The sequence below is a fragment of the Lepidochelys olivacea genome (assembly GCF_965140295.1).
Source record: "Lepidochelys olivacea isolate rLepOli2 genome assembly, chromosome: 13".
In the NCBI taxonomy this organism is placed as follows: Eukaryota; Metazoa; Chordata; order Testudines; family Cheloniidae; genus Lepidochelys; species Lepidochelys olivacea.
The window spans coordinates 30,671,913-30,695,088 of record NC_140423.1 but is presented as its reverse complement, the minus strand read 5'-3'; the positions used below and the strand labels follow the sequence as shown (position 1 = coordinate 30,695,088).

At 42.2% G+C, this 23,176-nt stretch overlaps 1 protein-coding gene across 2 annotated transcripts in view; it reads left to right on the top strand.

The window, feature by feature from the left end:
• Positions 1-23,176, top strand: part of RALGAPB (Ral GTPase activating protein non-catalytic subunit beta) — a 111,884-nt gene that overhangs the window by 45,566 nt on the left and 43,142 nt on the right. For both annotated transcript variants that reach the window (XM_084645722.1, XM_084645721.1), the window contains exons 9-11: positions 136-355; positions 14,919-15,120; positions 17,727-17,894. In XM_084645722.1, coding sequence (XP_084501848.1) covers positions 136-355; positions 14,919-15,120; positions 17,727-17,894 — 590 coding nt within the window. The remainder of the gene's footprint in view (positions 1-135; positions 356-14,918; positions 15,121-17,726; positions 17,895-23,176) is intronic.

The window sequence follows — 23,176 nt, the reverse complement described above, 5'->3', positions numbered from 1 at the left end:
TAAGATGTTATGCTTAGTACTTCAGTATTTTTCCGTTTGATCTTGTTGATGGTTTCTTCTGCTTCTGTGTATAAAGAAATATAAAATTGCCTTAAAAATTTCTAATAGGGTGAAACTTTTCTTTTATTCAAATAGGTTAGCACTGTTCACACATCAAAAGTGCAGCACCAGCCGTCGTCATCCACCTCTCCATTGTCTAGTCCAAACCAGACTAGCTCTGAGCCTCGACCACTACCAGCTCCCCGCAGACCAAAGGTTAACAGCATCTTGAACCTCTTTGGATCATGGTTATTTGATGCAGCATTTGTTCACTGTAAACTTCATAATGGAATAAATAGAGACAGCAGCATGACTGGTAAATATTGCTGACCAAATATATGTAACTCTTTCCTTGCTTACTGACATTTCCTACCTGCAAGATTAATATTTGCTTAATCAAAAATAAATAAATAAATTTGAATGCTCTCTGATAAAGCACTGTATTATGGTTAACCCTTTCCAGCTGAACTAACCCAAACCGGCACCTTTGCTAGCAGCTCAGCAGAGATCTCTTCTGAGTTTGGTTTTATCTTAGAAATAAAATATCACCTAGACTTTAGTACATACTTGTTAAATCACATGTTACTAATTAGATAACCAGGCAGTTTCCATTATGTCAGCTAGGAGACTGTTATTAAACAAAAGAAATACAGTGTAGTGAGGGAGTTTCCCTTTGTATCTTGGAAAAGCATCACTTTGAGTAAGAAAAGTTGTTTGTTTTTTTTCTTATAATGGCAGTGCTTTAATACATTCACATGAAAAGACTGGCAGCATCATTACAGATGCCGTTCTGCATCTTGTAACTTCACTTGACCTTAGTATGGGAGAACAGGATTTCTACATCTTCACAAAAGGAAAAACTCAAGCAAAATCATTCCCTTTCAGTGATGGTTAACCACATCAACAGACTGGTAGTTTTCAATCCTCCTAACTGTTAGATTTGTTTTCAGTAGTGTAGAGAACCTGGTTTCCATGGCTAGATCTGTATGAGATACGACATATTGTAGAAGTAGTGCTGTCTGTATTGGTGGTGGTCTGTTCAACATGTTCTTCAAGTAATAGGTCAGATTTAGTGGCTTAAAAAAGAAAAAATCAAATCCATAACCGGGTAGGAGAAGTTTGTATTAGCAAGTTTAGGTTTAGAGGTGGGACTCAATAGCAATTAAATTGGCTAGCTTCCATGTTTGTCCTGCAGAAAATACATTCTTTGATGTGTTAAGCTGATATGATATAATTATTCAGTGAGTTTTGCAGTGTTTGTTCTAAATACATATGTCAGGCGTATAAGGCCTGATTTTCAGAGGTGCCCTTGACTTCAGTGGGAAATGTATGTTCTCAGTTTCTCTGAAAAATCAAGCCAGTAGTACACATTTAGAGAGAGAGAGAAGTGGCTGAGCTTAGGAAAACTGAACAATTTAAGAGTAAATTCACACCTGCATGCACAGGTGAGCAAACTAATACCTTTATTATTAACGGGTTTCATATCACTTTAAACACTGAATTTACAACTTGGTCTATTTGTTTCTTAAGTTGGACTATTTTAAAAGTTTACAGGTGTTCTCTTAGAACTGGATGTAGATATAAATATAGTATGAGCAATTTTGAATAAAATAAAATTGCAGTGTGCACAACATCTGAGCTGTACGTTTACTCCACTCACTTCCTTACAAATACTTTTGCTACGTGGATTTTTAGAAGTAGTTCTTACGCCCAAATTACTTTTTACGTACCAGTAAATCTGAGACAGAGAGAGAGAGACCAAGGAATAGTTTGGGGGTGTTAATTAAAACATCTCGTTGTCCAAAAATTGTAACTTGGTTGAAGTAAATCTTTCATTCTCCAAAGCTGCTCTGTGCTAGCCTAGCCAGTGGATATAAGTCCTATGCCATTAGAGGGAGATGGTAATATTTGTGCCCCAGTGGAGGGACATGGCTTTCTGGCTGATGCTTTGCAGTTTCCTGTCTCAAGCAGTTAGACATAGCTGTCTGGATGGGTGAGGCAGACCTGTGTCTGTAGTTGCATAGACTATTTTAACCCCAATCTTTTTTTTGCCCATGAATGGAGTGCTTTGCAGTCAATTCTGTCCCTCTTTTATGCTCTCCAGAGCCTACAGGGAGAGGCCAACCTTTGCCTGACATGTCCTGCTGATTCCCCGCAAGAAGGCACTTAAGATACAATGATGATAGGCCACCTGATGAAGACCCAGATAGACAGAAAATAGTGTTCTATTTCTCTGTGGCTTGGAAGGTAGAGGTTTGGTTTGTGAGCAGAAACCTCCTGAATTTGGAAGTCTGACCCAGTCCATGCAATTCCTTGATTTCACTACTTTGTGCATTTCTCCCATTCCCACAAGGAGGAATGCCTTCTTGGGGGACAACTTTATTTATGTCGTGATATCGTTTAAGGAGAAAGCTAATGTAACACTCAGAAAATAAAAATCCTTTTCAGGGTCAGCCCTTTTGATTTTGAGACTCCCAAGTCCTGTAGACTAAGGAAGATACAGTTCCTTTCCTTTTCAGAGTTATAGATTGCCTGATCGATCTTTCTTCAGGTCAAGAGGGACTAGTTTGGCCCTGGCAGCTCCTGCATACAAATGGACTTAGGGCCACAACAGCCATACTCTTAGGAGGCTCTAGTGGTTTGCCTTCACGTGAACTGAATGCTAGTCACTGTGCCTCATAGCTTCTTACTTGAATTTGCCTATATGCCTTGTGAGAGAACTTTTTTCCTCATCTTCATATAAAAAGGAATACAATTCAGGAAATTGAGTCTTCTGGTAAAGATTCAAGCTCTAGTACAAAACAGTTGGAGAACATACTCTTTGGTATGTTGAGGCATTTGGATTCTGATCTGTTCTGTATTGAACTTGAAGTCAGTAAAATGTCCCTTCTCCGCTTGCTGCCCTGTGAAATGAAGACTCTAAGCTCCATGACTCAGCCAGGCAGTCCAGGTAGTTTGCTTTGTGCTGGCCACCTACAGACTGTTCACCTGTACATTAATCCAGCTTGCTGAAACCCCTCTTCTTCTTCATTCTGCGTCAGTATTGATAATTTGTGGCCTTTGCCTTTCGGCTCATTGCAATGACTCGTATGCTTACGACTTGTCTGCACGTGAACTAGCACTTAAATAACTACATCGGTTGTAATTCACGCCTGTTGTGATATCAGTGCAGAAATGTTAATTTTTTTATTATTATTTTATAAAACTTTTAGTGCTCAGGAGGTCTTTTAGCTGCAGAGTGTTAGCCAGACATCCTCATCATATAGATGAGTAACACCACAGAGCTATGCTTCTGTGTCCATCTGATGGTTGAAGGACTTATATCTACTTTGTTGAATGGAATAGAGAGAATTTTGAAGTAACCAAAATAAGGGGGGGAAATTACCACTAGAAGCACTAAAATTTTACTTAATCCTTCAGACGCTCACACTTAGAACTTTTCCTTTTAAAAGGATCCTGAAGACCTTTTTGTTTTCCAGAATTCTATACTTACCTTATTTGTATTGTGTGAGACACCCAGAATGCTTCAGCATGTAGGCCCCATATAAATAAAATGCTGTCTAGCTAAGGCTGAGAGACCATCCCAACCCGAGTAGACAAATTCATGTAAGCAGGGCTTGAGCTAGCATACTAAAAATAGCCGTGTGGATGTTGTTGCACCAGCAGAGGCTTGGGCTTGCCACCCAAGCTCAGACCCCTGCCCTCCCTGACCTTTTGGGTCCAAGCTTGGGTGCTGGTCAAAGCCTCCACCAGTGCAGCAAGATCCACACTGCTGCTGTTATGAGTCTGTGTACCCGAGCTGAGAGGCTGCTGCCAGAGAGCACCACAGTATGTGTTGCCATACAAACAAGGTGCATTCTGAGAACTTAGGCAATTTCAAAAGGATCCCTTTACTAAACTTTGTGACACATCACTTCTCCCATCCTACAGTAGATTCCTTGTGATGGTCTTTATGGCTCTGTCTTCCATGAAGCAAGGAGGCAAAGAGCTGTCAGTCATAGCCAGTATAAAGGAGCCAACCCATAAATGTTCCCCCTCAGTTCTTTGTCTCCTTGTCCTGGAACTCCATACCTCATGACTCCGCTTTAATTTTTTTCTCTAACTTTCTCTCTCTCTCGTTCCATAGAGAAGGCAAGAATGAGAAAAATGTGGGTGTTGGGGAGAAGAAGGGAGGGGAGGGTTGGACAGCAAGCAAATAACCTTTCCTACAGATTCCACAGCTGGATCACGGCTGAAAGCTCTTGGGTCAAACAGGAAAGAATCTTCTAAGGATCCAGCAGGAAAACTCTGTCCCTTGCACCTAACCTTCTCATGACCAGAGGGGAGCTTGGGGTTAGCCTGCCTCCTTTGGCAAGCCTGAGCTGTTCCTACAGATCATCTGGCTCCTTCAACATGGCATGACTTTTCTGCTTGTTTAGGCAGCCAGCCTCCAAACTCCTCCCTGAGCTGAGAGCTCTCTGTAGTCTTTGTTTGAGTGACAGATTACTAGCCACCACAGCAGCTAGCAAGGTAAACCCAAATGTAATGAGCCCTCACTGTTTTCAGGGGCTCTGTGTCTCTGATTTTGGACCCTCATTCGCAATGAATACAATCACTGCCCCTTTTCTGCCAGTTCAGATTAATCTTCATTGTCATTGGGAAAGCTTACAATAGTGCCCCTTGCACAGCTGATTATAGCCTGCAACATCTTATAAGTTATTTTCAAACACTCCATTTTTGTCTGCTTCTGCTTTGGGGTATGTGTGGAGTGTCTTCCTTCAAGCAAAGAGTATTAATGAGACTCCACTTCTGTATAATTCTGAGTACATCTAGAGTCTCATGGCCCAGGAGGATCCTTTGCCACTCTGCATTCTCAGGCCTGTCTCTTGCATTCTGACTCAGAAGCAGCAACTTGTCTGCTGGCTAGCCAAGATTCTTGTGCTTTGGGGGTCCTATGTCAGTTAGTGCAGGAACTCAATGGACTGAGTTGCATTCCAGGTGGCTAGAAATTTCCATCTCTTATCAGAGATGGATGGTATTAAGATCTACTGCTTCATAATATGCACCCAAAAGACTTAACTTCCTTTTATGAAGTCTTGGGGTAAAGGAGAGGTGATCTGTTCTAGATTCAGGCACTTGTTTTGTGGGGAAAGTCAGTTTTGTGTGTGTGTCATTCTCTAGAATTAGACCACGTGGCAGGTTCCCACTCCAGGGACTGTTCCTTGTCTGATGTCCAGTTTGTCTTTGTGTCAGCAGAGCTGCCCATTAGCCGCTGGTGGCTAATTACCTGATCAGCAATAGATATCAATTTCTCCTCTGTACATTGTAACTGCTTCAGTGATTTTAAATTCAGTGAGGAATTCTGTATGACTTTTTATGCAACATGCTGGGCAGCAGATACTTTCAGCTGTGCAGTTTGGAAACTCCAGATGGGTGATGCATTGGATCTTCGTAATTGTTCAGCTTGCTATCATGGCTGACTTTACACAACTGAGGGGAAGCATTTGTTCTATGTCAGCTGCTAACAGGTTTTTCTTGGGCATTTGGGAGACCTTGAAAGGATATCCCCTGAGTACTACAGTCATGGCTGAATCTATTTTCTTAATAGAGCTTTGCTCTGCTGACTTCTCCAGACCATGTGTCAAGTAACATGTAATGATGTTAACCCAGCCCTCTCGACAATTTATCTTTTAAGACTAAATTTCTCTAGTGCATATGGGATGATATCCCTTGTGTCCGGTTAAATGACAGAGATCTGATTGCCTCTTGTAGTATGTCTACACTGTGATGATAAACGTATGACACAAAGTCTCAGAGCCCGGGTCAGCAGGCTTGGGTTGCGTGGCTATAAAATTGCAATATAGACAGTGAAAGACACTCTCAGTGCATCAGTTGCCTTGGGGACACTCAGGTTTCCCAAAAGTGCAGCTTCTGTGTGGAATTAAAATCTAGAGCCAGAGAAAATAGGGAGATCAAACTTCAACTACATATGGTGGAGCTTGCTGTGCCCCGCCTCTGATTCATGCAAGGGGGACTCCTCCGTCCGGTATGCCAGTCTCAGAATAAATTGGCTACCTCTGCTGCCTCTGAGCCCCACTCCTTGAGGACCACTAAGAGGACGAGCCAAGATATCTCATAAGATATCTGAAGACCGTGCTTTGAGTTCTCCAGGTAGGGAATCCCCCTCAAAGAAGTCGCAGTTGCTGATGACTCCAGCCACTCATCAGTCTTCGACCCAATACCTATGAAGCTGCTTGTTCTTCAGATACCAGGGCACTTAAAGACTTCAAAACTATCAGTGTCCGATAAGCCATGAGGTGTCTCTGCTCACTCGATACTGAAGATGTTCACTCAGGCCCGTCTGGACTCCCTCAGAGCGTTAGAGACTCATTGTACTGTCAACTCCCACAGCCACCATTACTTTGGCTCAGGCCATGAACACTGTACCCATGACACTCTGTGTATCACAGGAGTTTAGTTTTCCCTAAGACCTTGCTGTGTCTGAGATGCCTGGCTCACCATTGCTCAGCTGTGATCTGGTTTCGGTACCGAAACCAGATCGAGATCCCCAAACACCTGTCCAGTATGGACAGTTTTACCTCATGTTTCTTCCAGTGCTCCACCATGTCAGAGTGATTTGGAAGAGGAAGATTTTGATGAAGGCCATGCCTTGGTTTCTCGAATATCTGTCCAGGGCTCTCCTCTCCATCCCCAGAGAGGCTTTTTTTCCAGAGTGTATGAGGAAATTGATCTCACTTGTGAGAGATGTCTACAACGACCATCTTGTTGGTATGAGCACTCATACCAATGGATGTCTCAACCCATGCTATATGACTCACCCCCTTGGCCATACTGGGATCCCCAGCGGTCTTTCTCCAGCAGTTCTCTAGTGCTTTGAACACCTGACCGAGAGAGACCACTTTCATCACGCTTCCTCTCTAGGAGACCAGAACCTCAGGAAGAAACCATTGAGGAACAGGAAACGATGGCTGATAGATGTCTCTCCATCAGCCAACAACTCCTCCTCCTCATCATCCATGGATAAAGCGGTTATGCCACCTCTAACATCTCTGGCTGATGATTTTAAGCAGTTTCAGGATCTTGTCAAGAGAGTTGTGGGTTCTTTGCAGATCTCTCTTGAGAACATTAAAGAATCACATCATAAGCTTCTTGACATCTTTCATACAGCTTCATCTGCCCGCATTACCCTGTCTGTTAACCTTTGCAGGGTTCAGAGGGGCTCCATTATCTGGCACACCCGAGCCACAATTCTGCCCATGTGCAAGAGAACAGATTAGAAACGTGTCTATTCTAAGGACTCAGAATTTTTATTTTCTCATACCTTCCCTAAATCCTTGGTGGTTGAGGCAGTTAATAAACATGGAAAGCAGCACCACTATATAAAGATCATAAGCACCTTGACCTGTTTGATAGAAAATCATACTCACCAGCTGCTTTACAATTCAGAATCAGCAACTACCAGGCATTGATGGCAAAGTACAATCATACAAATTCTACTAAGATAATCTCCTTTTATTGAGCATCTACAAGCAGAACATAGAGAGCTATTGCAGAATGCTAGCTGCTCGCCAGAACATCTCTCGAGGCCTCTTTTGATGCTGCTGATACTCCCACTCTGATTTCTATGATAGTAGTTGTGAGGAGGGCCTCATGGCTTCAGCTCACGGGATTTCCAAAGGAGGTCCAGAATATGGTTGAAGACCTTTCTTTTGATGGCACTTAACTGTTTTGACAGCACAGATGAATCTTTGTACACGTTAAAGGACTCCAGGGGCCACTTTGTATTCTCTGGGGATCTATAACCTGCTCACAAGAGAGTCTAGTAAGTCTCAGACAGGGCAGAGATCCTGTCCTGCTTCCCAGCGTTTGATCTCACACACTTCCACCTCTAAGCACCAATTTTGATGGGGTGGTTGAGGTCCTGAGCTACTATCCCTATTCACTGCAATGATTCACCTGCCTTCCTCCCTTTTTGGCATCTGTCTTTACCACTTCCAGTGGGCTTTTGAGTCTATCAATGTGAAAAATGTATTTTGGAGATTAGGTTCCCAAAGGGTACCATCCACTTTACTTCTCTTCTGCCTGCCAGCACCCATTCCCCATCCCTCTTCAGGGACCCATCTCATGAGCACTTTCTAAGGTAGGAAATCAACTCTCTTCTACTCTTGGGTGCTATAGAACCTGTTCCCAGGCAGAACAGAGAGAAGGGGTTTATTCCAGGTACTTCCTGGTTCCAAAAAAGAGAGGCAGTTGGAGACCCAGCCTAGATTTAAGGCTACTCGACACCTTTTGTGAAATTCAGAATGGTAACACTTGCAGCAATAATTCCATCACTGGATCAAGAGGACTGGTTCTTAGCCCTCATCCTTCAAGACGCATATTTCCGTATAGCGATCCACCCATCTCTCAAAAGGTTCCTATATTTTATTGTCGGTTGTGGCCATTTTCAGTACAGGGTGCTCCCTTTCGGCCTCTCATCTTCCCCAAGGGACGTTTCAAAGGTTAGGGCTGTCCGATATATTTTTCTGCAATTTCTACCACTGATGGTGGCAAACACATAAAGGTCATGATGGATGGACATGTCATGCATGTTTTATACCAACCAACCAGGAGGGCAAGAGCCCCTTACCTCTGCATCAAAGCTGTCAAATTTTGGAATTGGTGCATATGCAATCAGTTAGTCATCACAACAGCTTACCTTCTGGGAGCTCAGAGTGTGACCATGGATACGCTTAGCAGGCACTTTTATTTCAAGATTGCAAGTGGGAAATAGATTCATTGTACTTTTGGCAATGGGGCACCCTTTGGATAGACCTGTTTGCCACAGCCACAAACAAGAAATGTGCTCAGCTCTGCTCCAGAGGCAGGCTGGGTTACCGATCCTTGGGGGATGCCTTTCACCTTCAGTGTCTTTTTGGGTCTACTGTATGCGTTCCCTCCGACTCCCCTAAAGAAGGACAAAGCCAGAGTTTTCTAATCGTTCCAATCTGGCCCAGACAGACATGGTTTCCTTACTTTAGACAGCTGGCCACTTGCTCACTGATCACTTTCCGGACAACCCCATATAGTCTCTCCCAGGAAGGTGGGCAGATTCTTCACCCTAGTCTGTGTTCTTTGTCTCAACGCATAGCTGGTTGATGATTCATGGGATTAGAAACAACCTATGCAGAGGAAATAGTGCTGTTACACAGCAGAAGCTGTCTGTTTGCTACTTACTTGAAAAAAAGGACAAGATTTGGCTGCTGGTGTGACCTCAAATGCATTCCACCAACAACCTCATTGCTGTCAGATATATTAGACTGCATCCAAGAACTGAAACACTTGGGTCTGTTGCTGAGCTCCATTAGGGTTCACCTGGAAGCCACCTGGCTTTCTGTCCCTTAAAGGGGGTTATTTTGTATTTCCTCACCCAACAACCATGATATTCCTCAGGGAACTTGGAAATCTCTTCCTGCCAGCCAAATGTCCTACTCTGGGTTGGGACCTCAGTCTGGTTCTTAAAGGCCTTACAGAATCGCCATTTGAAGCAAAGACTACCTGTTCACTCCTCCATTTATTGATGAAAACAGCATTTGAGGTAGCCGTTACGTTGGCTTGGCAAGTTGGGGAAATAGGGGCACATGTGGCATGTTTTTCAAAGATTAAGGTCACATTACAGCCATGCCCCAAGTTTTTACCAAAAGTATCTTCGGAGTTCCATGTTAACCAGCCTATTCACTTTCCTGTCTCTTACCTTAAACCTGACATGGGTAAGGAAGAAGTGCTGTTATACATATGCACGCACACACGATGTCAGGAGAGTCCTGGCCTTCTATTTTGACAGGACTAAATCTTTTAAAAGTCTCCCAAATGGTTTGTCTCGATCGGAGATCGATCAGAAGGGACTGCAATTTCTAAATAAAGACTTTCCAAGTAGATATCCAACTGCATTTGTTTCTACCAGTCTCGCAGTCTCCAAGCTCCCTTGGGCATACAAACTCACTCTACAAGGTCTATTTCTACCACAGCAGCCTTTCTGAAAAATGTTCCCATTATTGAAATATGTAGAGCCACAACTTGGGCCTCTGTACATACCTCTGCTGAGAACTATGCAATAACTCATGACTCTGCTTCCAGTGCTGCATTTGGCTCAGCTTTACTTTCTTCAATATTGGACTCTACTCTGAAGCACCCTCCTCCTTAAAGGGAGCTGTTCGGTAGTCACCTAGAGAGGCACACCCGGAAGGACACTACTTCAAGAAGAAATGGTTCCTCATCCTGTGCAGTAACTGTGATTCTTCAAGATGTGCCATTTTATGGGTGCTCCACTACTCACCCGCCTTCCCCTGTGCGCCAGAGTTCTCTGCTCTGGAGCTTCGTGGTAGAGACGAGATGAGGGTGGTTCGCCAGCCCAGTGCTGTGGAGCAGAGTGGAGCACGAGACCAAGTAATATGTCTGCGTGGGCTGAACCAACACTGCCATGTGAAATGTCTGATGAAATGTGCAGGGGGCACAAGTACACCTACAGCGGAGCACCCATAGGGGGACACATCTTGAAGAACCATCGTTACTGCGCAGGGTGAGTAACCGTTTCTTTTGGTTTGAAATGAACCTTTTTTAATCCACCGAACCAAAAACCCAACTATTTGCTCAATGGCTAGCCTTCGTATAGAGAATATGTTGTAGGGTGCTGGAAGAGGAAATGAGCAAATGAAGGGAAATTATGCCCACACCACCGCACTCCCCCCGAAAAGAAAAGAAAAAGCTCTGCAGGATTCCAGAGGTACATCGTAAACCAGGCCACATACTGACTGTCGCACATGTCAGAGAAATACATATGCAGCTCTGACCGTTCCAGACAGTTCCTTCTTGACTGACCAGCAAAGGATCCCCTTTGTAGAGATGCTATGTGTCAACAGCCATTGTTCCAACCCTTCAGCCATTCTCAGACACACCTCACTGGATATCTTTCTGTGTCTCTAGTCCTGCCTTCCGATCAAGTCCAGTGCAACCAGCAAATGTCACCCCAACCAAGGAAGAAATGTGGCGTGAGATTACACTTACTGAGATGGTAGTAGTTCTCCTTGGTGTTCCTCTAATGACCTGGAATTCAGTACCAAGACCCCTAGTGCACTGAGGGACTGAGGCTTGGTGGAGTCCCTAACTCTGCAAGCAATGGCACAAAGCCCTGCAGTTGTGCAGTTCCAATCATTGAGCTTAGCAGGAGTGTGGGTAGCCTGATCCACAACACAAAGATGGGTGTGCCGGCACTGAGCTCAGCTACACAGTGCTCTTAGGCCTGTTAAGGCTCCGTCTTCCAGGGCCACCCACTTGCTAGACTTCAGAGTGACACTCGAGTGTCAGAAGTAGCGAACTCCAATTCATTAGATGCACCCTAGGGAGAACCACCACCACCTCAGTAAGTGTATGCAGCATTGTGACCAAAAGCCCCAAACTGACAGTAATTAGCTTATTTTGCACGGGTAGGCACTCTAGGTGGACTGAACATAGCAAATCACCCAGACTGCCTGCCTGAATTACAATGCCTAGAGTCTCCGTTTGGAAGCTGGAGAAGGGACTTCACTGTCTTTGGATCAGAACCTAGATACTTGGAGATAATGGGAGAGAGAGAATGCCCCAAGCCTTTTTCTCCCTCACAGTTCCAGGAACTGTGGGTTGTTTGGTCAGCAGTACTGGTTTTCAGCAGGGTGGCACATGACAGCCAGTAGAGAGACTTGGGAATGTGCTCTACTGCCTTCACAGGACAAAAAACCATGAACTACAGGAGTTACACCAATCTCTTGCTAATGTGCTAAGACCAGGTGAATCCTGGAGGATGAGGGGCTAATTCTCAGCTGTGTATCCATGGAAGGTGCAGCTGAGAGGGTGAGCCACCAAGGAACTGGTGGCAACTCACTGATCCCAGTATGCTATAGAGCATCCCCTAGTCTGCTCTACAGTATTGTGACTGGTAACATCCTCCAAAAGCCATCTGTCAGCTGGGGATTGCCGGAGTAGAATTTGCTCACACCATGCTCCTTTCTGGCTCCCCTCTGCCCTCAACATATGCCTTACTCTGGGGGATGTGATGTGAGGAGGTGGGGTCCAGCTGTGGGAATTCCCAGCTGTTTGTTTCCAGAATAACACTGAGAGATTGCATCTCAGCTCATGATCTGTCCCAAAATATTCAGAGAAGCAGTTTTTACAAGGTAAGTAATTTTTCCCTTTCTGGTAATTGTTTGAAGTTTTCCCTCTTTTCCACCTTTCCTTGAGAATTGCATCTAAGGTGTTGAATCTTTGTCATTATTCTGCTACCTGTTTATTATTTCTGCTTTGGAAGCTTCTTGAGTGAGATGGAAGTGAGCAGGCTTGTACATTTATACTGGCCTTTGTTGAGGATTCTTTGTCATCTTGCTTCCTGGAAGCTGGAGCCATAACACTTTTAGTATAAAGAATTTGTGGTTGGGGAAAGAGGAGAATTGGGGCAAGCAGCATTACTGGTAAGTAACACTCCCATGTGGGTTCACCCCAAGTAAGCAAGTCTTATGATACTGTGCTAGTGTAGTCCTGTAATATGCTTCATTTACAGCATAGTCCAGGAGAAGCACAGCTTGAGCTGGGATGGGTTAATACATTGATTTAAAGATCAAATGTACATTAATATGAACAAAACTGAACGTTATTAGTATTTTGTAGATTTCTTTGTTCATTGTTTTGCATGGTACTTTCAAAACCATAATTTTGGACCTGAATGCCAATTTCTTATGTGTTTAACAAGCTTGCTATGTCATAAAGCTTTTAATCTATTTTTTAAAAAAAGCGAAAAGCATCTTAACTTATATTACAATTTCACCATCTTTAAAGTATTTTATAACTACTGCTGTCCTTTGATTTGTTTCCATTTTATTTCTATTATCTTGCAGCATCTTTTATCCAAATTCTTCTTTCTTATAAATCTTGTAAGTAGGAACCAGTAGCTTTTCCTTAATTGCAGTCATGTTTTTTTTTCTTTTTTCATAATCCCATATTTTTATTTGTAATGTCATTGTCATTGTCTCTTGTAGCTTTTGCACTTTTACTTGGGAAAGACAAGTAATTTTTTGTGTGTACGTTTTTTGAATGGGGAAGATTGTTGGCAAAAGCAAATTAATCTGCCTGAATCAGTCCCATCATTTATGTACTATAGTCTGTGATCATGTCATGAATTTCAGGACTTTGCACTAACCATGTTTTTGTTTTTGTTTTTTAACTTAAAGCTTATTTTTATACAGACCTAGTGTTTGATTTGTATGCATTGTGCATGTCGTGTTTTTTTTCCAACTATACTATATTGCTGGATAGCTTATTTAGGACAAAAATGGCTCATGGGAAGATGCATAAAGATTTGTGCTTATTTGCCACTTATGCCATAAAAATCTTTAAGGTAACAAACATCAAATAGTTTACACCAAGAATTTTAAAAAGAAAAACTGAGTAAAGACTTTTTTGTTAGGAACTTTCTAAAAATTAACTCTCCATACAACTTGTAAATAATGTAACTGGCAAAGCATAATCAGGACTTCTGTTTGTATGACTTCAAACTCCTCACCCTTTGCAAATGTGATTTTTCCCCCCTCCCCCCCCAAGCATCCCAGGCCCTAAATTGTGTCTGTTACTGGTGAAATTCTGATGTGTTCCTACACAAAACCAAACCAGCCTGTATGGTTTTTGAAGTAATACTGGCACATGATTGCCTTTCCTAAAAATCACAAGCAATGTGCTGTTCCAGTCTTTGGGGATCCCACAGGGAAGTGTCTCTCCTGTTGCCCAGGGAGTACTCAGTACATCCTTCTTGGCTGCCACTCCAGAGGAAATAATGGGGCAAGCAAAGTGACTAGCTTTCTCCATGTTGTGCACATGGCACTGACATAGGGGCTAGGAATATCTCTAAGAGGAATTCATAAACTACATTAGTTATGTCACTCACAGATATATTCTGCAGGAAAAGAAAACAATGCTAAAGAATGGCCAACCTCACTTAGGTCCTTGGGGCTATCCAAAGCCATTTTGATAGTTTAGAAATGTTTGTAGGGCATGTTGAAGAGTGTATTTAAAAATTTTCATTAATACTATGAAGTAGCCACTAGGCAACTGCCCAGTTTTCTGGTAGCTGACACCCGGGACTGGCTAACTTCAAAGATTTCCATGGCAATTACAGGCACTGTGTGGTGGAGGGACCAGATCACAACAGCAACTTTCAACACATTCAGACATATCCCACCTCTCTCGCAGCCGTCCCTTTCACTCTGATATGGGTCCTGTCCTCTTCCTGACTTCTGGAAATAGGCAGATGACTTGCTTCAACAGTAGAGGCCAGAGGGATAAGCTGGGCCAGAGTAGCTCTGTACTCAAGAGGCAATCAAAAAGATCAGGGAGTCAGGAAGCATAAAAGTAGTCGTCTGTTTTTTTGGGGAGGCGGGAGGGGGATGGAACAACTTCAGATAGTGACAAGATATCTTAGGAGATGGCAAGGGAAATTAGAATGTCTAATTTTCTAAAGGGGAAGAGGAGCAGGAAGTGAGATGAGTGGAATGGTGGATCTTTTTGTGCACAGGGCAGGGAATTAGTCTGATGTGCACCAGTGCGCACATACTCAGCGTAAGTGTACTCTTCTTCAGTACACAATGCTGAGGGTGAATATACCCATACATAGGGTCTGAAGAATTAATATCACTCCTGTGTTAGGGAAAAATCAAATACCCTGAAATAGGTTTTTAAATACAGGCATTGATTCAAATACAGTGAACTAGCAGCTTCATCATAGTCACTAAATTTGACGTGATCTTTGTGTCCTGGATCCCATGAGCCTGTTTTGTATGTTGACAAAACACAATGAAAACTTTTACTTTTTCTCTTTCCAGCTATAGCAACCCAAGCTAGCATGGAGTTTCGTCGGAAAGGATCACAAATGTCCACAGACACCATGACTTCCAATTCCACATTTGATGCAAGTGAATTTCCTGATAACTATGAAGCAGGAAGAGCAGAGGCATGTGGAATGCTATGTAGGATATTTTGTAGCAAGAAGACTGGGGAGGATATACTGCCAGCTTACTTATCCCGGTACTAAAATATCTTCCAGTTGCTTTATTGCTACAATTTTGTGATGACAATCTAATTTATTTTGCGTAAACAGCCTCCAGTTTGGTCCTGAATCTTGTAATGCTAATTAATGGATAATTGGTCTTTAAAGATGATGCATCTAGGAACCTCTGTTTAATCAAGGGGGGATTTCTTGCCCCCTCTCATCAACTCAGTTATATCGGGGTTTTCTTGAGGATGCAGAATATATCCCTTTCTTTTGATGGCTTTATTTGGCTCTTCCATGGTAATCTTTTCTCTTGTCCACTATAAGACTAAAATTTTTTTACTACACAGACACAAGGCATATTTGTGCATTAGACATTGAAAGATGTTCCTATATGGTCTCCAGTTTTACAATAATGAAGCCACGTAGGCTTAAATTTGAATATGGAAATCTCATGAGATGTTCTCTTCCAGAACCATTGTGATTAGGGCTATCAAGCAATTAATAATGCGATTAATTGCTCTGTTAAACAGTAATAGAATTCCATTTATTTAAATATTTTAGGATGTTCTCTACATTTTCAAATATATTGATTTTAATTACAATATGGAATACAAAGTGTACAGTGCTCACTTTATATTTAGTTTTGGTTACAAATATTTGCACTGTAAAAAACAAAAGAAATAGTATTTTTCAATTCACCTAATACAGGTACTGTAGTGCAATCTCTTTATCATGAAAGTTGGAGTTACAAATGTAGAATTATGTCCAAAAAAAAAAACTGCATTCAAAAATAAACCAATGTAAAACTTTAGAGCCTACACGTCCATTCAGTCCTGCTTCCTGTTCAGCCAATTGCTCAGACAAACCAATTTGTTCACGTTTGCAGGAGATAATGCTGCCCACTTCTTGTTTAGAATGTCACCTGGAAGTGAGAACAGGCGTTCACATGACACTGTTGTAACCACTGTCACAAGATATTTACATGCCAGATGCTCTAAAGATTCATATGTCCCGTATGCTTCAGCCACCATTCCAGGGGACATGTGTCCAGCTGATGACTGCTTCAGCTCAATAACAATCCAAAGCAGTGCGGACCAACGCATATTCATTTTTGGCATCTAACTCCGATGTTGAAAAAAGCAGAAGGTTGATTTGGTTTGGTTCAGGTCCTGTAGTTTCCTCATCAGAGTCCTACTCTTTTAAGACTCCTGAAAGTATGCTTCATGCCTCATCCCTCTCAGATTTTGCAAGGCACTTCAGAGTCTTAAACCTTGCTTCAAGTGCTGTAGCTATCTATAGAAATTTCACATTGGTACCTTCTTTGCATTTTTGTCAAATCAGCAGTGAAAGTGTTCTTAAAACAAACATGTGCTGGGTCATTATCTGAGGCTGCTATAATGCGTAATATATGGCAAAATATGTGTAAAACAGAGCAGGAGACATACTATTCTCCCCCCATGGAGTTGAGTCACAAATTTAATTAATGCATTATTTTCTTAATGAGCATCATCAGCATGGAAGCATGTCCTTTGGAGTGGTGCCCGAAGCATACGAATGTTTAGCATATCTAGCACATAAATACCTTGCAATGCCTGTTCTCACTTTCAGGTGACATTGTAAATAAGAAGCGGGCAGTATTATCTCTCGTAAATGTAAAGAAACTTGTTTGTCTTAGCGAAGAAGTAGGACTGAGTGTAGGCTTTAAAGTTTTACTTTTTCTTCTTTTTGAGTGCAGTTACATACCAAAAAAGTTCTACATTTGTAAGTTGCACTTTCATGATAAAGAGATAACACTATGGTACTTGTATGAGGTGAATTGAAAAATATTATTTCTTTTGTTAATCATTTTTACAGTGCAAATATTTGTAATAAAAAATAACATAAAGTGAGCACTGTGCATTTTGTATTCTGCGAAAGATTCACGTAACAAACAGGTGGGAGGGAAATATTTTTTTTAAAAGCAGGAATGGCAAAACCAAAACCTTTGCATGAGGACTCAATAGAAAGTATCGCAGGCTGGATAAAAGTAGTCATTTAAACCAAATTAGGTTTTTTATATTTAGAGTTTTATTTGCATGTTGCTCATTATTAATTTAGCAATATAAAATGGAAAGTAGAATGCTTTGTACTTTTTCCTTTAGTTTCCTAAATGTTAGTAGAAACAAATATGTAAAAATCTGAAATTCTACTAAGAAATTTCATACTTACAATATTTACCTATGCTGAAAAAGACAAGACTGGGGCCTTGTTAGCATCCTTACTGTGTGAACAACACAAATTTAAACAAAATTGGTAAGACTCTAACCTGTGCTATATTTGTGACCAACATCATCTTCCAATATATGAACTTCCACAAATCAAAGCTTGAAATGCTTTGATATGGGTATATTACTCCATCAGAGTTTGCAGTCTGAAGTCAATGGGATATGTGCTCCTAAGTCATTTAGGAGCATTTGAAAATGCCACCCTTTGTTTCATATGGATTCAGGAGCATAACTGTAGGCTCCTGGTTATTGAAAAATTTTGGTCTGTATTTTAATTTAAAAGGTTAAAAATAGGTATCGACTAATGACCAGTCTAGTTGCTAATGCAAAGGCTCTTTTTGTACAAACCATTTAATCCTGTCTTTCTCTTTCAGATTTTACATGCTTTTAATTCAGGGTTTGCAGATAGCAGATTTCATTTGCCACCCAGTGCTGGCCAGCATTATTCTAAACTCTCCTCCATTGTTCTGCTGTGACCTGAAAGGGATTGATGTGGTGGTTCCTTACTTCATTTCTGCCCTTGAAACGATTCTACCTGACAGGTAAATACTTTTTTCATGTAGATGTCACAATTTTTCTTTTGACAAGTTACTTGTGAATAGTTTTCACTAGTGCATTCAAAACGGTACCCTGAGAGTCACTGACCCAGTAAATCTAGGTTAAACAGCAACATTAGTGCTTGGTAATGACTCTGGCTTTATAACAATAACCATAGTGCACACAGCCTCTTGCATTTCCTTTCCTTTAACAAGGCTTGGCAGATTTGATCTTTTTAAAATATAATTTTGATGGATAATATCAATATTTATTTTAAAGCATTTTTTTTATCTTTAATGATTTAAGTTTTCACATTTCTGGGAAATTACGGGCGGCTCAGCCAGTAAGGGAGTCAGGCAATAATTATTTAATGACGCTATATGTTGAGATTCAAAATGTTAAAGCTTTATAAAAGTTAAAACACAAATTGCCAACATCGCATGTCAAAATATACAAAGGAAATATCCTTAAATCAACTTTAATAAATTCTCAAACAGTATTTTTTGTACTTTGCCAATCTGTAAATTTCTATTAATATTGCTGGAAATATTTATTGTCTGTTTGAGTGTGCACAGTGAAATTGACATTTACCAATTAAAAATTGAATCCTTGCAAGCCTAGCTTTAATTATGTTGTTGGGGTTTTGACCCAATACTAGCATGTTACCTTTCCAAGGAACATCATGTTCTTGTCCCCTAGCTCCCTGCTCCAGGTGTTATGGTTGGTCATTTTGATAATGCAGCATTGGAAATAAGTTGAGTTGGGTATCATTTGAAAACCCTTTCTTGCCCATGGTACTGAACATGACAAACCTAGAACTATTATGTAGATATGTATTCAAGAACATGTTTAAAAATCAACATTTAAAAAATTATTCTTTAACACAGACAAGTCAGACATGCAGTCCTCACAAAGTTGAATTGAGGCCCTCAATTGACAAGGCTGTGTTATCAGGTAGTGCTCAGAACATCATACCCAATTCATTTTTTGAATATTACCGATGACTCTAAATGGAAGGAGCACTTCAAGTTGATTTGCTGTAATTGGCAAAAAAAACAAACAAACATGAATCAGTGGTACTGATTATCAGCTTGCTTTATTCTACCAAAAGAGTTGTAATGAGGCACTGGTTAAGATGTCAGCATCCAGCCAGAAATTACTTGAGTCAATCTATAATTGGTGTGCACATAGTTACATAACATACATTACATAACACAATGAATTATAATCAAAATAACTGATTACAAAATCCTTGTTTTTTACTTTGGTCTTGATAATTTTCAGGCATCAATGGGGAGACAAAGAGTACTTACTTGTACAGGGGTAGGCAAACTTTTTGGCCTGAGGGCCACATTGGGGTTCCAAAACTGTATGGAGGGCTGGGTAGGGAAGGCTGTGCCTCCCCAAACAGCCTGGTTCCTGCCCCCATCTGCCCCCTCAGAACCTCTCACCCCCCCCCTCCCTGGGACCCCCCGCTCCTTATCCAACCTCCCTGCCCCCTTACCATGCCGCTCAGAGCAGCATGTTTGGCAGCCGCACCGCCCGGCTAGAGCCTGCCACGCTGCCCAGCAGGAGCTCACAGCCCTGCCGCCCAGAGTGCTGGCAGCATGGCGAGCTGAGGCTGCGGGGGAGGGGCCGGGGGCTAGCCTCTCCAGCTGGGAGTTCAAGGGCTGGGCAGGACGACCTCATGGGCTGGATGTGGCCCGTGGGCTGTAGTTTGCCCACCTCTGGACTAGTAGCTAAATCTTTGGAAAATACCACGGTAGGGGAGTTGGTTAAACTCAATGCTCGGTGGCACCTTACATAGTATAAGAAGTGCGCTCATAAACTGAATTTGGTAAGGTTGGAGGGAGAGCGTGCATCAAGAAAAAGTTTGAAGATTCTGGGACAACTGCCAGCTGTGGGCAAGACTCGCCTTGTATTAGGTCCTAGGGCATGCATTTCAAAAAAACACGTGCTCCTTCTGTTGTATAGAAGCACACACCCGAACACTTGTTGCCCTTTTAAAAATGATACCTAGATGTCTTCTTTGAAAAACAGATGGATGTGTTTTGAAGTTCTTTTCCAAGGGGCACAGGACTTGCAAGACCAGTTCCATGCATCCAATGTATATTCAGCTCTCTGTGACCTACTGCCACATGATGGGGAGCTGCAGTACTGCAGAATGGATCAAGAAATTCAGTGAGGTTGAATCGGGGAATCAGCCAACTTTTGAGATAGTGCAGCGATATATGAACATGATTGAGTCTTTGCTGCCCTTTATTTGATCTGTCAGGACTGCTAATTGGAATTTGCACCTTGCAGCACTGGAAGACTTTGAAATACTTTTTTGCCAACTATTCTGCACTGGTTGCCTGGGACCTTGCTGAAATAAGAGGTGTAGAAAAGTCTGACCCTGACACATGGGAGGAATTTTGAAAAGGAAATTGGGTTGTTAAAAGATCACTAGCACCCTTCTGTGTGCTTGGTTCAGACGAAGCCCTAAAACATGGAAAGAGAGCATTAAAAGTTTTTGGTTTGTTTGTGGTGGGAGGAGGAAGGGGTGTTGTGGGCATAACACAGCTTCCAAATGCCCTTTCCCAGTTTTTCCTGGCAACCTTAGAACTACATCACTTACTGTTTCGCTCAAAATCTGGTGTTGAGGGGTGTCTTCCCCAGAAATAACCAAGCACCAGCTAGACTCTTTAGGTGCTGTTAAATGCCAAAAAAGGGCAATTTTAAAGCTACAGGTTGAGCTTGTTTGGACTGGCAACCCATTCACGTATGACAGACAGGAGCTCATTAATATTTTGATTGAAAGCAGTCTTCAGTGATGAGATAGCTAAAGATGTCAGTTGAATGGATACTTGTGTGAAGCCTTCAAAACCCAAAGAATTATCATGAGCTCCAATAAAGAAAAGCAGACTAAAGTTGTGCTTGAATGCAAAGAATAAAGTCAGAGTGAAGATGGCAGGAACTATTACAGAGCTAACCGCAGACAGGTCATTCTTTTGCTAGTCTCCTGGTCGTGTCCAGATCTCAGTGTGAGACTTTGGGAAAGTATGAGTTCTCCGTGGTACCACAATTAATGTTAGAATCTGACAGAACAAGAGAGATGTGCCAGATGAAAAGCAAGATAATGCACATCATGCATAGTCTTCCTAGGCTAACAGCTACTGACAATGTCACCGGTACCTTATGCTAGCAGAGGCCTTTCAGTGTAGCAGTCATACATGGTATGGCTGAGGTACAAGCTCTTGACAAACCAGAAACTTAACACCTGCCAGGGTTTGGCTGAACACTTCATTATGAAGCTAGAGAGAAAACACTGGACCTATGACAAAGTCCACCTCATGTTTGACATGTTTGCAGGGGTGTAATCAAAGAAGGCCAAAGCACAATTAGAGTTGCAGCTAGCAAGGCATGTGAATGGTAACAAGAAGGGTTTCTACAGGTATGTTCACAACAAGAAGGTCAGGGAAAGTGTGGGACCCTTACTGAATGGCAACCTACTGACAGATGATGTGGAAAAAGTTGAAGTACTCCATGCTTTTTTTGCCTCTGTCTTCACAGACAAGGTCAGCTACCAGACTCCTGTACTGGGCAGCACAGTATGGAGAGGAGGTGAGCAGCCCTCAGTGGTGAAAGGACAGGTTAAAGACTATTTAGAAAAGCTGGACATGCACAAGTCCATGGGACCAGATGCAATGCATCTGAGGGAGTTGGCTGATGTGATTGCAAAGCCATTGGCCATTATCTTTGAAAATTTGTGGCGATCGGGGAAGGTCCTGGATGATTGGAAAAAGGCAAAAATAGTGCCCATCTTTAAAAAAGGGAAGGAGGAGAATTTGAGGAACTACAGCCTCACCTCAGTCCCTGGAAAAATCAAGGAGCAGGTCCTCAAGGAATCCATTTTGAAGCAATTGGAGGAGAGGAAGGGGATCAGGAACAGTCAACATTAATTCACCAAGGGCAAGTCATGCCTGACCAACCTGATTGACTTATATGATGAGATAACTGGCTCTGTGGATATGGAGAAAGCTGTGGACGTGATATACCTCGACGTTAGCAAAGCTTTTTGATATGGTCTCCCACAGTATTCTTGCCAACAAGTTGAAGTATGGTTTGGATGAATGGACTATAAGGTGGATAGAAAGCTGGCTAGATTTTCAGGCTCAAATGAGTAGTGATCAACGGCTCGATGTCTAGTTGGCAGCCGGTATCAAGCGGAGTGCCCCAGAGGTCGGTCCTGGGGCGGGTTTTGTTCAACATCTTCATTAATGATTTGGATGATGGGATGGATTGCACCCTTAGCAAGTTCATGGATGACACTAAGCTGGGGGGAGAAGTAGATGCATTGGAGGGTAGGGATAGGGTCCAGAGTGACCTAAACAAATTGGAGGATTGGGCAAAAAGAAATCAGATGAAGTTGGGGCACATGACTTATGAGGAGAGGCTGAGGGACCTGGGCTTATTCAGTCTGCAGAAGAGAAAAGTGAGGGGGGATTTGATAGCGTCCTTCAACTACCTGAAGGGGGGTTCCAGAGAGGATGGAGCTCGGCTGTTCTTAATGGTTGCAGATGACAGAACAAAGAGCAATGGTCTCAAATTGCAGTGGAGGAGGTTTAGGTTGGATATTAGGGAAAAACTAGTTCACTAGGAGGGTGGTGAAGCAGTGGAATGGATTACCTAGGGAGGTGGTGGAATCTCCATCCTTAGAGCTTTTTAAAGCCTGGCTTGACAAAGCCCTGGCTGGGATGATTTAGTTGGTGTTGGTCCTGCTTTGAGCAGGGGGTTGGACTAGATGACCTCCTGAGGTCTTTTCCAACCCTAATCTTCTATGATTCTATGAGAGTAAGTGGCACAGGATAAAGGGAGCACATTTTTGCTAAAAAGGAAGTGGCATTTAATGGAAAATGGGGTGAATTTCCCTGCTGTACGTATTGCTCCTAAACTACCATTCAGAAGCACAATTATCCCCCCCCCCCCCCAAAAAAAAAAAAAAAAAAAGGCTAAGTGCACATTCTCAATCATGGGCTCCCTTGTTTGGGTCCAGTTTTTAGCATGTCTTTGACTTTGCCAAAGGGCTTAAACTGCTTTTAACCAAATCTCTATATTTGAAATATAGTGTATATCTGCGTATTTACTCATAGAAGTGTGTTTATTCCTTCTGGGCAGTTCAGTGTAAGAGGTTAAATGTCAAATGCCCCTATTTTTCGATTGTATGCACAATCACATTGGGTTTGAATGTTAGATTAGATTAGAGTGGAGGCTAAAGAACCTTGTTCTGGCTCAACAAGGAAAGTAC